We start from the raw sequence: 15,070 nt of genomic DNA, 5'->3' as shown, positions 1-15,070 counted from the left end.
TATTCTTGCAGGCACTAACTCGTTGGACAAAGCCTATGGGTAAATTAATGGAGTTTTTGCAGGGTTTTTGGATAAACACAGAAAATATGGTCTGTGGTAAACACAGGTAAACACAGATCTTATATATTTTGTTCTATGAGAATATCTTCATCAGCGAATGTCACTGTTTGTGCATTTTGATGCATCTTTGTAATAACAAACTATGGAAATAAAGTCTTGTTTAACCGTCTAATATTATCTCATAGAACAAATGTATAAGATATCATAAACCTGTGTTAACCTCAGACCTTATTTTCAGATTTGATAGAGTACCACAGTATGAGTCATAATACCCATAACACCTAGCGGTCAAACAATAACATAACAACATTATGACACCACACACACACACTCACATATAGACACACTTTCACACTCTTCAGATACGCTGCTGCTACTCTTTTTATTATATATCCTGACTGCCTAGTCACTTTTACCCCTATCAACATGTACATATTACCTCAATTACATCAACTACCTCGTACCCCTGCACATTGATTGACTCGATACCGGTACTCCTTGTACAATTGTTGTTTTATTTAGTTACTATTTCCTTTTTTTAATTTATTATTAAAAAAATAATATTTTCGTTTTAGCAAATGTTTCTTACTTTTTAACTCAGCATCGTTGGGAAAGGGCTCGTAAGTAAGCATTTCATGTTAAAGTCTGCACCTGATTTATTCGATGAATGTGACAAATAAAGTTCTATTTGATTGATTAGATTTTTTATTTGAGATATCTTAGACTTGCTCTTGCTGGACAGACCTGTGGTGGCTGAACCCTATCCATTGGCACCGAATAGCTCTACTAGTGCCCGTTCTACATGGGTCCTCCCGGGTCAGCCCGTTAGTATTTTTCAAGGAGCCTTTTCAAACCTCAAATAACTTACACGTTTTACATTTCCTGCATTGTAGGAAAGTTCTCCTGCAACAGGTTGATGAAATGTAGATCATATATCTGCAGGTAGGTTACCTGTATGAATTAAACTGCAGTATAACAGAGGAATTATTGATCCGATAGACGCATAGGTCTATTGGTGGTGATTGGGGTGAGTTAGCCTCATGCAACGTAAAGTGATTTGAGTCTTAGAAGGGAAAAAAGCACTGCATAAACGCAAATCATCATTTAATCATTACACTTTGGATGGAGCGCCAAGGAATTACGGGAAATGCTGAAGTAGCATATGTGTACTCTAGCTTGTTTACACTAGCCTCGCCTGTCAATTGGAGCGGCAGGGTAGCTTAGAGCGTTGGACTAATAACCGGAAGGTTGCAAGTTCAAATTCTCCGAGCTGACAAGGTACAAATCTGCCGTTCTGCCCCTGAACAGGCAGTTAACCCACTGTTCCAAGGCCGTCATTGAAAATAAGAAATTGTTCTTAACTGATTTGCCATAATCAATTAAATAAAGGTTAAAAAATATATAGAAAAAAACGATTTACAGGACACGACTTGTTGTTTACCTTAAAGGGGAATGCCCAAAAAAATCCCTTTTACTCATCTATGTTGTTTTGAAATGGCAGGAGGCCTTTCAGCCTATGATGATGTGAGATGATTAATAGTGACCCTAAACGGACCGGTCATAGAATAGTGGTATTTTTAATGAAAGCTAGAGTATGTGTGACATCATCTAGCGAAAGCCCTTGGAATATCTGTTAAGAATGAGCTGCTGTATATAGCTGGGTCTTTTTTTTGTCCTGAAATTCTGTCCTCATCTGACTACCCCGGCTGTGAGTCGGTACTATTGTATATATTGTATGTAGACGTTGTGTAAATTCTTCTGTCTATTGCTGGCAGCACCAATTACAGAGTTAAATTCTGGGTATGCCTAAATGTACTTAGCAAATTAAAGTGATTCTGAAGGGTTCCATTTCTGATTGTTACAAAACTGTAGCTCACTATAACCTCAAATATTCTGGTCAATCTTTCCAAATTAGTAACTATGGCTTTCCTTTTGTCACAGTTGCAGATGTGTATTACTGTGTAAGAAGTTTGAGAGAGAGATAATCCCTTATCAACCATACATCAGACTGAATTTACAGATGATTAACATAATAACATGGTTATGGACAATTCAAAATGTACTGGGGTGTGGGGGCACAGGGAGGGTAGTGTGTGTTTTTATATGGGCACAGGGAGGGTAGTGTGTGTTTTATATGGGCACAGGGAGGGTAGTGTGTGTTTTTATATGGGCACAGGGAGGGTAGTGTGTGTTTTTATATGGGCACAGAGAGGGTAGTGTGTGTTTTATATGGGCACAGAGAGGGTAGTGTGTGTTTTTATATGGGCACAGGGAGGGTAGTGTGTGTTTTTATATGGGCACAGAGAGGGTAGTGTGTGTTTTATATGGGCACAGGGAGGGTAGTGTGTGTTTTATATGGGCACAGGGAGGGTAGTGTGTGTTTTTATATGGGCACAGGGAGGGTAGTGTGTGTTTTTATATGGGCACAGGGAGGGTAGTGTGTGTTTTTATATGGGCACAGAGAGGGTAGTGTGTGTTTTATATGGGCACAGGGAGGGTAGTGTGAGGGTAGTGTGTGTTTTTATATGGGCACAGGGAGGGTAGTGTGTGTTTTTATATTTAGTGTGTGTTTTATGGGCACAGAGGGAGTGTGTGTTTTTATATGGGCACAGAGAGGGTAGTGTGTGTTTTTATATGGGCACAGGGAGGGTAGTGTGTGTTTTATATGGGCACAGGGAGGGTAGTGTGTGTTTTATATGGGCACAGAAGAGGGTAGTGCGTTTTTTTCATGATTCACATTCGCCATTTTGCAGGTTTTACTATATAATGTCTTCCATAAAGCCACATTTCTAGAGGTGGAAAAAGTACTCAATTGTCATACATGAGTAAAAGTAAAGATACCTTAATATAAAATGACTCAAGAAAAAGCGAATGTCACCCAGTAAAATACTACTTGAGTAAAAGTCTAAAAGTATTTGGTTTTAAATATACTTAAGTATCGAAATTATAAATAATTTGAAGTTCTTTATATTAGGCAAACCAGACGAGACAATTTTAAAACATTTTTTATTGATGGATAGCCAGGGGCACACTCCAACACTCAGACATAATTTACAAACTGAAGCATGTGTTTAGTGAGTCTGCCAGATCAGAGGCAGTAGGGATGACCAGGGATGTTCTCTTGATAAGTGTGTGAATTGGACCATTTTCTTGTCAAAATGTAACGAGTACTTTTGGGTTTCAGGGAAAATGTATGGAGTAAAAAGTACATTGTCTTCTTTAGGAATGTAGTGAAGTGTTGTGTCTTTGGCTTTGCCGGATTAAGTGATATGACGTGCTATTCTATAGAATAATTTCTCCGTAATTAATATCACCTGATTGAGCTAATCATGTAAATGTGATTAACTAGAGAGTCAGGCACCACAAAATAATATTTATAGAGCTGTTATCTTCCGAATAAACTCTTAAAGACCTAGTAATATTTTACATCAAAAGCAGTCAATATTAATCCTCATCTTAATTCCGTCTCATCCGTCCCTAGCGGGCGGAACAGATATGACAGCTTGTTACACAAAGGAAAAGGGCTGGGTTTGAGTGAAAGAGCGGGAAAACTGAGGGACACAAGGAGAAGCTGTGCTATTGTAAATACAGTATCTGATGCATTCTAAATTAATGCCCATTTGGAAAAGGAAAATGCAATAAGTATTTACTCTGAGCTGCGCTTCGGTAGGTTGGTGGTAGATGGAAGACCGTGTTGCCAAACCGAGTCCTTTGAAGAATGTCTCTGGTTGTCAATTGGATATGTTGTAGTAACGTTGTTGGGTGATAGACGGATTACGTCATTGGGTGATAGACAGGATACTCTGTCTGTTATTCCTAACCCTTGTTGCATCTGCTGTTGCTTACTCAACGGCTAGGAGGTATCACTTCTGTAGTGAATATGAGTTCAAAGTTCATACCATTCGCAACCAAAGCTCACGCTGATGTTGGCTTCGTTCTGTAGTTATTATCTGATCCATTCTGACATAAAAATCTAGTGTCAAAATTGTGAAAATCTGAAAATCTGATTTCCCCCCAGATAATCATTGTCTGCAACCAGTGCCACAAAACCATGTGGTAGTGGAAATGTCGATATCCACGTTTATAACCACATGTTTGCTACAGTTATTGTTATTTATGGTGGTAATCATTATTTTTGGAGTTAATTTTATTTATATATTTTGGAGCTAATTTTTGTGTAAATTATTTTACAGTACAAGGGGAGGGTCATGTGAACATATTTTTACGCTGGAGGGTGTTTTAAAAATAAGTTGTATTTACTTATTTGGAATTATCCACCGACAGTTGGACAGTTGGAGAGCTGAGGCTAGGTTTACTTACTGGAATACACACTAAGACCTTTGACCTTTTTGGTCTAAGCTGTTGCAAAATAAACTGTACTAGCTACGAGTGGTTTTTCAAAGTATAAATCATTTTCATAAAATAAAGCTGATAGATAATTCTCAGTCACAGGTTCGGATTTAAAAATGTATATATATATATATATATATATATATATATTTGTAGAAGTATGGCAAGTTTTTGGAGTGAGTGTGTGTTTGTTTCTCATTGTAGGTCATTGATCTTCTTTTATTTGACTTTAGGTTAACCAGTGACGGCAAGCTTTTAGTCATACCTTCCCCCTTGTCCTTCCTACCTTCTCCATATAAACATGCACCCTTCTGCAGATTGTTTTACTTTTTGACCTGTGAGCCACCATGGACTTCTCTGTTCTCTGGGGTTTGTCTGTAGCACTGCTGATATGTCCTCTTTATATGGGTGAGTGTCTTGACATGGTTTTTATATTCAAACTGCTGTTGTTGGCTTTTCTTACCTTTTAGAAACATTTGTCCCATATGCTCCTGTATTCTGGATAGTATAACAATGGATGGAAAATAAAATGTAAGCCAGGAAGGATTTGTTTTTAACCACGTGTGTTGTTTTGATAGGATTCACTGTCAGTACTTTTTGACTGGGTGTTCATCAAAGTGAGACTTTATGTTTGGGGTGATTATATTAATATTGTTGAATATCATAATATTCAACATAAATTATAATTATGGTCTTAAATTTCACTCATGTACCTACACACACATGTTCAGCTTTGACTCCATCCATTAGGGTTCTGTATACTATTAAGAATTCTGGGTTGGTAAAACTCGGATGTGTTCTGGTATTCTAGCCAGAATCCCAACATGGCCCAGGCCATTCATACAGGCATGCACGTGTAAAATAATAATAATTTTCCCACACTGACCCCACAGGTGTAGGTGTTCTGTGTGAAGTCACCTGTAATGAGGAGAGAATGGGCATGGAAGGAGGTAATTACACTCTCACTAAGAAGCTTGAGTATGGCAGCATTATGATATACCACTGTCCAGAAGGGTACTATCCACATCCTGCTTTAACTCGCTCGTGCCTGAAAAGCGGAACTTGGAAGCCAGCACCAAAAAGAAGACCTCCTCAACAGTGCAAAAGTAAGTGACGATGCCTGATATCTTCCACGAAGACAGTATTTGAGATAAGAGAAATGCTACTGAAACAGGACCATCCATTTTGTTTTCTTCTTCTTTAGTGATCGAATGCCCCAACCCCTTGGTTTTAGAAAGTGGTTCTGTCTTGCCTGTACAATCACAATATTTTGTCAACAATAAGACCACGTATGAGTGTTATTCGGGATACTCACTGCGCGGCTCAGCCTCCCGTGTGTGCCAAGCCAATGGGAAGTGGAGTGGGGGCACACCCATATGCAGCCGTGACTGTGAGTAGAAAACTGTCAACTGTCTCTCCGTCTTTCTCCTCAGGACCCTCTGGTCGGAATGACACATTATAAATGGCGTTCAGTGCCACAGCCTACACAATAACTACCTATGCAGCATGCTATACTCTCCCTGCCTCCCTTACACCCTCCCTCTCCATTTCTAGCCACTAGGGTAGCCTAGTGGCTAGAGTGTTGGGCTAGCAACCGGAAGGTTGCGAGTTCAAACCCCCGAGCTGACAAGGTACAAATCTGTTGTTCTGCCCCTGAACAGGCAGTTAACCCACTGTTCCCAGGCCGTCATTGAAAATAAGAATTTGTTCTTAACTGACTTGACTGGTTAAATAAAGATAAAATAAAATTTCTCTCTGACTTTCTCCCACTGTTCTCTTACAGCAGGAAGTGAAGATCGCTGTGCTGACCCTGGGATTCCAGCAGGTGCTAGGAGGTCTGGTTCCAGTTTTGGCATTGACGACATATTGTCTTACCGCTGTGACGACAGCTTACATTTGTTGGGGTCAAAGACACGTGTATGTCAAGAGAGTGGCCAATGGACTGGGACTGAGCCTAACTGTTACTGTAAGGCCCAGAAAGACACCCAAAACAATAACCGTTTTTCAAGCAACACAACGCAGTCACGACTAGTCCATTGCTCAAAGATGCCAAAGGATTGTCATGTACAGTCCACTGTGAAAAATAGAGATTTATCCTGTGGTTGTCTGGTTCTTTTGTTCTTGTTGCAGACAAACACACGTATGACACTGCACTGGAGGTCACGGAGGCCTTTGGCAGTGCTATCAGAGAGAGCCTTCAGATGGCAGCGCCCGTTGGTAGGTCTTCATAACACCTAATATATCATCAATTGTTTATTTGTTGAAGTCTTTATTCCATTTTCATTATCACCATAACTTTATCGGTATACAGTGCATTCAGAAAGTACTCAGACCCCTTGACATTTTCCACATTTTGTTACGTTACAGCCTTATTCTAAAATAGATTATTGTTTTTCCTCATTAATCTACACCCAATGCACCATAATGACAGAGAAAAAAAAGTTTATCCATTTTTTTCAAATGTATTACATGTAAAAAACGGAAATATTACATCATTATTCAAGCCGTTTACTCAGTACTTTGTTGAAGCACCTTTGGCAGCGATTACAGCCTTGAGTCTTCTTGGGTATTACACTACAAGCTTGGCACACCTGTATTTGGGGAGTTACACCCATTCTTCTCTGCAGATCTTCTCAAGCTCTGTGAGGTTGGATGTGGAGCGTCGCTGCACAGCTATTTTCAGGTCTCTCCAGAGATGTTAGATCAGGTTCAAGTCTGGGCTCTGGCTGGGCCACTCAAGGATAGTCAGAGACTTGTCCTGAAGCCACTTCTGCATTCTCTTGGCTGTGTGCTTAGGGTCATTGTCCTGTTGGAAGGTGAACCTTTGCCCCAGTTTAAGTTCCTGAGCGCTCTGGATCATGTTTTTTTATCAAGGATCACTCTGTACTTTGCTCCGTTCATCTTTCCCTCGACCTTAACTAGTCTCCCAGTCCCTTCCACTGAAAAACATCCCCACAGCATGATGCTGCCACACCATGCTTCATCGTGACTGTTGGCATTCAGGCCAAAGAGTTCAATCTTGGTTTCATCAGACCAGAGATTCTTGTTTCTCATGGTCTAAGAGTCTTTAGGTGCCTTTTGGCCAATTCCAAGCAGGCTGTGCCTTTTACTGAGGAGTGGCTTCCGTCTGGCCACTCTATCATAAAGGCCTGATTGGTGAAGTGCTGCGGAGATGGTTGTCCTTCTGGAAGGTTCTCCCATCTCCACAGAGCTCTGTCAGAGTGACCATCAGGTTCTTGGTTACCTCTCTGACCAAGGCTCTTCTCCCCCGATCCTCCGTTTGGGCGGGCGGACAGCTCTAGGGAGAGTCTTGGTGGTTCCAAACTTCTTCCATTTAAGAAAGCCACCGTGTTCTTGGGGACCTTCAATGCTGTAGACATTTTTTGGTACCCTTCCCCAGATCTGTGTCTCAGTACAATCCTGTCTCAGAGCTCTTCGGACAATTCCGTCGACCTCATGGCTTGGTTTTTTCTCTGACATGCACGGTCAACTGTGGCACCTGATATAGACAGTAGTGTGCCTTTCCAAATCATGTTCAGTCAATTGAATTTACCACAGGAGGACTCCAATCAAGTTGTAAAAACATCTCAAGGATGATTAACGGAAACAGGATGCACCGAAGCTCAATTTCGAGTCTCATAGCAAAGGGTCTGAAGTCGGAAGTTTACATACACTTAGGTTGGAGTCATTAAAACTTGTTTTTCAACCACTCCACAAATTTCTTGTTAACAAACTATAGTTTTGGCAATTTGGTTAGGACATCTACTTTGGGCATGATACAAGTCATTTTTCCAATAATTGTTTACAGACAGATTATTTCACTTATTAATTCACTGTATCACAATTCCAGTGGGTCAGAAGTTTACATACACTAAGTTGACCCTGCCTTTAAAAGGCTTGGAAAATTCCAGAGAATTATGTCATGGCTTCAGAAGCTTCTAATTAACGTTAGTCAATTGGAGGTGTACTTGTGGATGCATTTCAAGGTGTACCTTCAAACTCAGTGCCTCTTTGCTTGACATCATGGGAAAATCTAAAGAAATCAGCCAAGACCTCAGAAACTAAATTGTAGACCTCCACAAGTCTGGTTCATCCTTGGGAACAATTTCCAAACACCCGAAGGTACCACGTTCATCTGTACAAACAATAGTATGCAAGTATAAACACCATGGGACCACGCAGCCGTCATACCGCTCATACCGTGTTCTGTCTCCTAGAGATGAACGTACTTTGGTGCGAAAAGTGCAAATCAATCCCAGAACAACAGCAAAGGACCTTGTGAAGATGCTGGAAAGAACAGGTACAAAAGTATCTATATCCACAGTAAAATGAGTTCTATATCGACATAATCTGAAAGGCCGCTCAGCAAGGAAGAAGCCACTGCTCCAAAACCACCATAAAAAAGCCAGACTACGGTTAGCAACTGCACATTGGGACAAAGATTGTACCTTTTGGAGAAATGACCTCTGGTCTGATGTAACAAAAATAGAACTGTTTGGCCATAATGGCCATCGTTATGTTTGGAGGAAAAGTGGGAGGCTTGCAAGCTGAAGGACACCACCCCAACTGTGAAGCACGGGGGTGGCAGCATCATTTTGTGGGTGTGCTTTGCTGCAGGAGGGACTGGTGCACTTCACAAAATAAATGGAATCATGAGGAAGGAAAATGATGTGGATATATTGAAGCAACATCTCAAGACATGAGTCAGGAAGTTAAAGGTTGGTCACAAATGGGTCTTCTAAATGGACAAAGGCCCCAAGCATACTTCCAAAGTTGTGGCAAAATGGCTTAAGGACAACAAAGTCAAGGTATTGGAGTGGCCATCACAAAGCCCGGACCTCAATCCTATAGAGAATTTGTTGGCAGAACTGGAAAAGGAAAGCGAGCAAAGAGACCTACAAACCTGACTTCATTACACCAGCTCTGTCAGGGGGAATGGGCCAAAATTCACCCAACTTATTGTGGGAAGGTTGTGGAAGGCTACCCAAGTTAAACAATTTAAATTTAAAGGTAATGACCCACTGGGAATGTGATGAAAGAAATAAAAGCTGAAATAAATCACTCTCTACTATTATTCTGACATTTCACATTCTTAAAATAAAGGTGATGACCCTAACTGACCTAAGATAGGGAATTTTTACTCTGATTAAATGTCAGGAATTGTGAAAAACTGACTTCAACTGTAAATAAGGTATTTCTGTTTTTTATTTTTAATACATTTGCAACCATTTCTAAAAACCTGTTTTCGCTTTGTTATTATGTGTGTAGATTGATGAGGAACTGTTTTTTATTTAATCCATTTTAGAATAAGGCTGTAACGTAACAAAATGTGGGAAAAATGAAGGGGTCTGAATACTTTCCAAATGCACTGTATTTGCTAAACCTTTCACATATCCTCAAATATCCTCCTTTTCCACCTGTGATTGTCAAAGTAATATATCCTGCTGGTGCCTTTCAGATGACACAGATCAGGAAGGAAAGAAGATCACAATAGATAAAGGTGGAAAGCTTAACATGTACATTGCTATGGACATATCTGACAGCATTGCAGAGACAGACTTTAACAGTGCAAGAAATGCTGTCAAGAAACTTATCACAAAGGTATGTAACGAGTCACTCACAAAGTATGTTATGTAGCTGATAGAAATGTCTGACAATATGGAATCAGTTATTGGTTTACCACAGTATTCCTCTCACATTCTTTGACAGATCATTAAACATGATCCTGTTTTGTGTCTTCACCTTTCACAGGTTAGCTCCTTTTCAGTCAGCCCAAATTACGAAATCATTTTCTTCGCCTCTGACGTATTAGAGGTTGTCAACATAATAGATTTTTCTGGAGATAAAAGAAAACCACTTGAGGAAGTCTTGGCTGAGTTGGACAAATTTAAATATGATGGTGAGCAAAACATTTACCATATACTGTATGTACTTACATCATCTTTGCCCAAACAATACACTTATCCAGTGGCTAGGTCAAATGTAATGTGACAAACAGTGTGTTTATGTGTGTGCGCATATACTTTTTCACAGCTAGAGATAATGTTGGGACCAATCTCAACCTTGCATTTAAAACCATCCTGGAACGCATGGCTATCCAAAAACAACGAAATGAAATGCTATTCATGGAGATCCACCATGTCCTCATCTTTTTCACAGATGGTACTGTATTGCTATTATTCATGTATATTTGTATGGAAAGCATTTGAATGTATTGCAATTCGTAGATTTTTTTTTTTAAAAGCTTTTGTTCACCTTTGGTCAGCTCAGTAATAATCCCTTGAATCTCTTTACTTGCAGGTGCTCACAACATGGGGGGTAGCCCTGAAAACACAATGGCCAAAATTAGGGAATCAGTGTACATGAATAACAAGACAAAACGGGAAAAATATCTTGGTGAGGTCAAAACTTTTGTGTGGTCATAACATTTAACAACAACCTAACATTCTCCTCTCAACTATTCTCCTCCTTTTGAAGGCCCTCAGATCAATTTACTCCAAAAATATTTTTGGAACTGTCACGATCATTGGAATAAATGGACCAAGGCGCAGCGTGCGTAGAGTTCCACATGTTTTAATAAATGAAACTCACCAAAAACAATACCGAACAAACAAAACGTGAAGTGTTCAGTGCAGTGAAATGCAGTGTTCACAGGCTCTACACAAAAACAAGATCCCACAAACAGGTGGGAAAAGGCTGCCTAAATATGATCCCCAATCAGAGACAACGATAAACAACTGCCTCTGATTGGGAACCATACCAGGCCAACAAAGAAATAGGAACCTAGATTGCCCACCCTAGTCACACCCTGACCTAACCAAATAGAGAATTAAAAGGATTTCTAAGGTCAGGGTGTGACAGGAACTGTCAGGATCTTAACTTACTGTTCTGAGTTAAAAATAGTAGAATACACAAGGTGGAATTTGTTTGTGCATCAGCAGTTTCTCTTGTTATGTCAGTCACTGATAGTCAATTAGCCCACCCCCAATAAAGTTGCCCATCCCTGGTGGCTTTCTAGCTATAGACTGAGCAAGGCCAAACACACACACACACACACACACACCAGTTTGCTCAGGAATAAATCAACCATTTCTGAACAATGATTTGTGGAACTCAGCACTCAGTACAATATTCAAATTCAAGCCAGCTATTGTCTCAAGTAGGTTACCGTTCTTGATTCATCTCATGCCTAATGTTTTTGCCACTTCCTCTTGTCTGTTTTTTTAGATGTTTATGTTTTTGGTGTCGGAAGTGAAATTTTTGATGAAGATATCATGCCACTAGTGACAAAAAGGAACGGCGAGAGGCATTATTTTAAACTAAAGAATGTTATTGATTTGGAAAGAACCTTTGATGATATAATTGGTAAGAGTCCTAATTAAACAACAATATAGAAGAATGTGTAGATTTCTATGCGTCTCTGCATGGATATTATTCTGTATTTTAGTGTCTTTGTATCAGTGTGTTGAGTCACCTCTCTCCTCCACATAGATGAAAGCAAGGTTGTGGGTGTTTGCGGACTCCATAAAAACTATGATGACAATACCCCAAGCACCATACGTCAAAGATACCCCTGGTTGGCACGGATTGACAACACAGTAACAACACAGTGCCTGATTTTCACCCTTGATTATTTCATCAATGACCCAGTGGCCTTTCTGTGGCCTTCATGTTCAGATTTGATTTAGTGTGCACTGCCATTACCAATACATGACAGATATACTAACTTACAATTGATTCCATTTAATTTAAATGATCATATTTAAGTTAGAATTTGATTTGATCACTAATAGTATACAGTAGACCTCGCCTGTCATTTAAGTCCTGAATTCAATCATCACTCGTAGTGTGTTTCTGCAAAGCAATGTTTCAGGTTATTTGTGCTATGGGAGTGATAAATGGCTGACACACACCTCCCATACTCTATCTCATCCCAGTGCACAAAAAAAATTAAATCCTGTTGACATTTAAATTCGATATTGATGCAAATGCCTGCCTGTTGTCATTTACCGTATGTATGTTCAACCTCTCTCTCCCATAGCATGAGGAAGGAAAAGCTAGTAAATGCATGGGGTCTCTGGTCACTCGCCGCTTCATCTTGACTGCTGCTCACTGCTTCAAGTTCGATGACAAGGCAGAAAATATCCGTATTGCAATCGGGGAAAAGGAAGGTATAACCAGCCCCCCCCCCCTTCAAAAACATTTGCACTTACACCTAAACAATTTTTTGTTGAATAATTTTGTTTTTTTAAGTGATTATCATCATTACCAGGAAGTAACCTGGTGATATTGTAAGTTGTAAGCAACATGTTTGTTGAATTACACTCTAGTCCTTCCTCTTAACAGTTATAAAGGGAGCATCACGTATAATATTACATCCTGATTATAATATCAACGGTAAAAAGAATGACGGGATAAACGAGTTCTATGATTACGACGTAGCTCTCATCAAACTGAAGAATGATGTAGATATCTCTATCCACATAAGGTAAGACTTCTGATATTATGCTGAAGGTAACTAGATTGAATATGATGACACAGCCCTTCAGATCTGAATCTAAATCATCTCTGTAGTAACATGTGAAGCACACGTTGTTTCCTTTACACATTCTTGCTTTACTGTGTTCCTCAGACCAATTTGCATCCCTTGCACAAAGGAAACAAGTGGCGCTTTAAGACTGGTAGGAGAGGCGATCACCTGCAAGCAACAAGGTACAGTTACAGCACACATAGCCTATCCACCAAGATACAAGGTTCATCTAGGCACTGTATGTTGCCTTGCCTCATATATTGTTATCCTTGCAGAACAGGAATTGTTCAAAAATCCATTAGAAGAAGTCAGTTTCATTTCATATGATAAAAAGGAACAAATGGATCAACGTAGCGATGCCAGACTAAAGCTTCAGGATCAGGTGAGTGCTTGTATGATGTCTGACCAAACACACACACACACCAATGGATGATGCCCATATGTGCGCCTCTCATATATTTTCCTCTTTAGTTGAGGGACAATTGTATCGAAATGGCTGTTACTGAGGTAGAAGGCATAACACCACTTAATCTAAAGGATATTGTGACTGATAACTTCCTCTGCACGGGTGGGAAACAACCTACTAGAGATAATGTTGCCTGCAAAGGTATGTTAACAGTTCATGGAACATTAGATGAGGAACTCACTGATTGTTTATATCTGTTGTCAATGTAATGCGAACCTTGTGATTTGAATTAGTATTATTGTAATAGAAGTATTGTAACTTGTTAAAGATGAAAAGGGTTCTCTATTACTTTGTCTTACCTTTTCATTTGTTTGCATGTGTGTACTTGTGTGTGTGCGTGTGCGTGTGTGCAGGTGACTCCGGTGGAGCTGTGTTTAAGGACTATGATAAACACCGCACCATCCAGGTGAGACATTCTGGCCATATCTACAGTACATACAGCAGAGAAACAAGCTCTAGCAAAGTGGCAACTTTCTATCTACTTTCCACATACTTTTTGTACTTTTCTTTTTTCTACAATGATTATTCCATATTTATTTCTGTAAAATGTATTTGCAAACCTCTGGGGTCTTCGTAATCGACAGGCGATTAGTACTGTACTGACACCTCTTCCATTGTTCATAGGTTGGCGTGATCAGCTGGGGAACCAAGGACCTGTGCCCTGGTGGTAACAGTGATATCAAACAGGAGTCTAGCGAAAAGTCCAGAGATTTCCACATCAACCTCTTTAAAGTTGTGCCGTTTCTGAAGAAGTATTTGGGGAATGATGGAGAAGATTATCAACCTCTTGAGTTTTTAGAGAATTGAAGAGTTTCATTCCAAAACACTCTATTTTCAGAAATGTTGGTTAAGTATATTTTCTGTTTAAAGAACTTATACAAGAGATTGGTGTGTTTTTTCAAACTAATTATGGCATGGGGTTATTCAATGACAGGTATTTGTTTCAAATCAATCACTTGATGGTTTCAATGATCATGGTTTTTTGGCAAAACTGTTTTTTTTACACAGTCAAATGTAAACACAAGAACTGTACAAAAGAAACATTTGTAACATCAATATAAAAATGAAAAAAATATTCAAAACAGTAATATGAGATCTATATGTAAAACATTTACATTTGACATTTAGTGGATGCTCATATCCATAGTGACTCAGTCATCTTAAGATAGCTCGGTGAGTCAAATTGAGTAAACAAACATTCCTTTCCAACTAAACAATGGATATATACTGGAGCTTTTTGCAAAACACCACATTTTAATACATATCTACAATCTATTAATAAACAAAAATCTGATAACATTAATATTTTACACACACACACACACACACACACACACAAAAGTACCCATAAGCAATCATTTCTAGTGAAAAAAACACAAATGTGAAAAATGTGTATACAACGTTTAAGAAATAGAGACCGTGATAAAGATGGCTTAACAAAAGTTGATTTACAATCATGTATCTACTGCACTGAACAGACACGTCTTACAAAAATAGGTTGTTGAATTGAACTCTAGTTATCAATGAAAGTGTTCTTAACTAATGATAATTAATAAACTCATTATCTGAACTTCAAGCATTTCCTTTCTGTAGTCCATCCATGTATAATGCCTGGTTTTAAAGCCTCTTGGTCTTTTCTCATTTGAAAAAAGTCTGTCCTCCAC

At 39.3% G+C, this 15,070-nt stretch overlaps 1 protein-coding gene across 1 annotated transcript; it reads left to right on the top strand.

The window, feature by feature from the left end:
• The first annotated feature begins 4,709 nt into the window (after positions 1-4,709).
• Positions 4,710-14,982, top strand: LOC135544149 (complement factor B-like). Its single transcript, XM_064971560.1, has 18 exons — positions 4,710-4,818; positions 5,304-5,516; positions 5,615-5,800; positions 6,194-6,376; positions 6,541-6,627; positions 9,869-10,011; positions 10,162-10,309; positions 10,444-10,572; positions 10,711-10,806; positions 11,638-11,775; positions 11,902-12,008; positions 12,452-12,581; positions 12,757-12,898; positions 13,043-13,122; positions 13,216-13,322; positions 13,412-13,547; positions 13,760-13,812; positions 14,031-14,982. The coding sequence occupies exons 1-18, from the start codon at positions 4,758-4,760 to the stop codon at positions 14,211-14,213; spliced, it is 2,322 nt and encodes a 773-aa protein (XP_064827632.1). The 5' UTR covers positions 4,710-4,757; the 3' UTR covers positions 14,214-14,982.
• The last annotated feature ends 88 nt before the right edge of the window (positions 14,983-15,070 follow it).

The sequence above is a fragment of the Oncorhynchus masou genome, chromosome 8 (genome assembly GCF_036934945.1).
Source record: "Oncorhynchus masou masou isolate Uvic2021 chromosome 8, UVic_Omas_1.1, whole genome shotgun sequence".
Classification (NCBI taxonomy): domain Eukaryota; kingdom Metazoa; phylum Chordata; class Actinopteri; order Salmoniformes; family Salmonidae; genus Oncorhynchus; species Oncorhynchus masou.
This window is presented reverse-complemented; position numbering and strand designations above follow the sequence as displayed.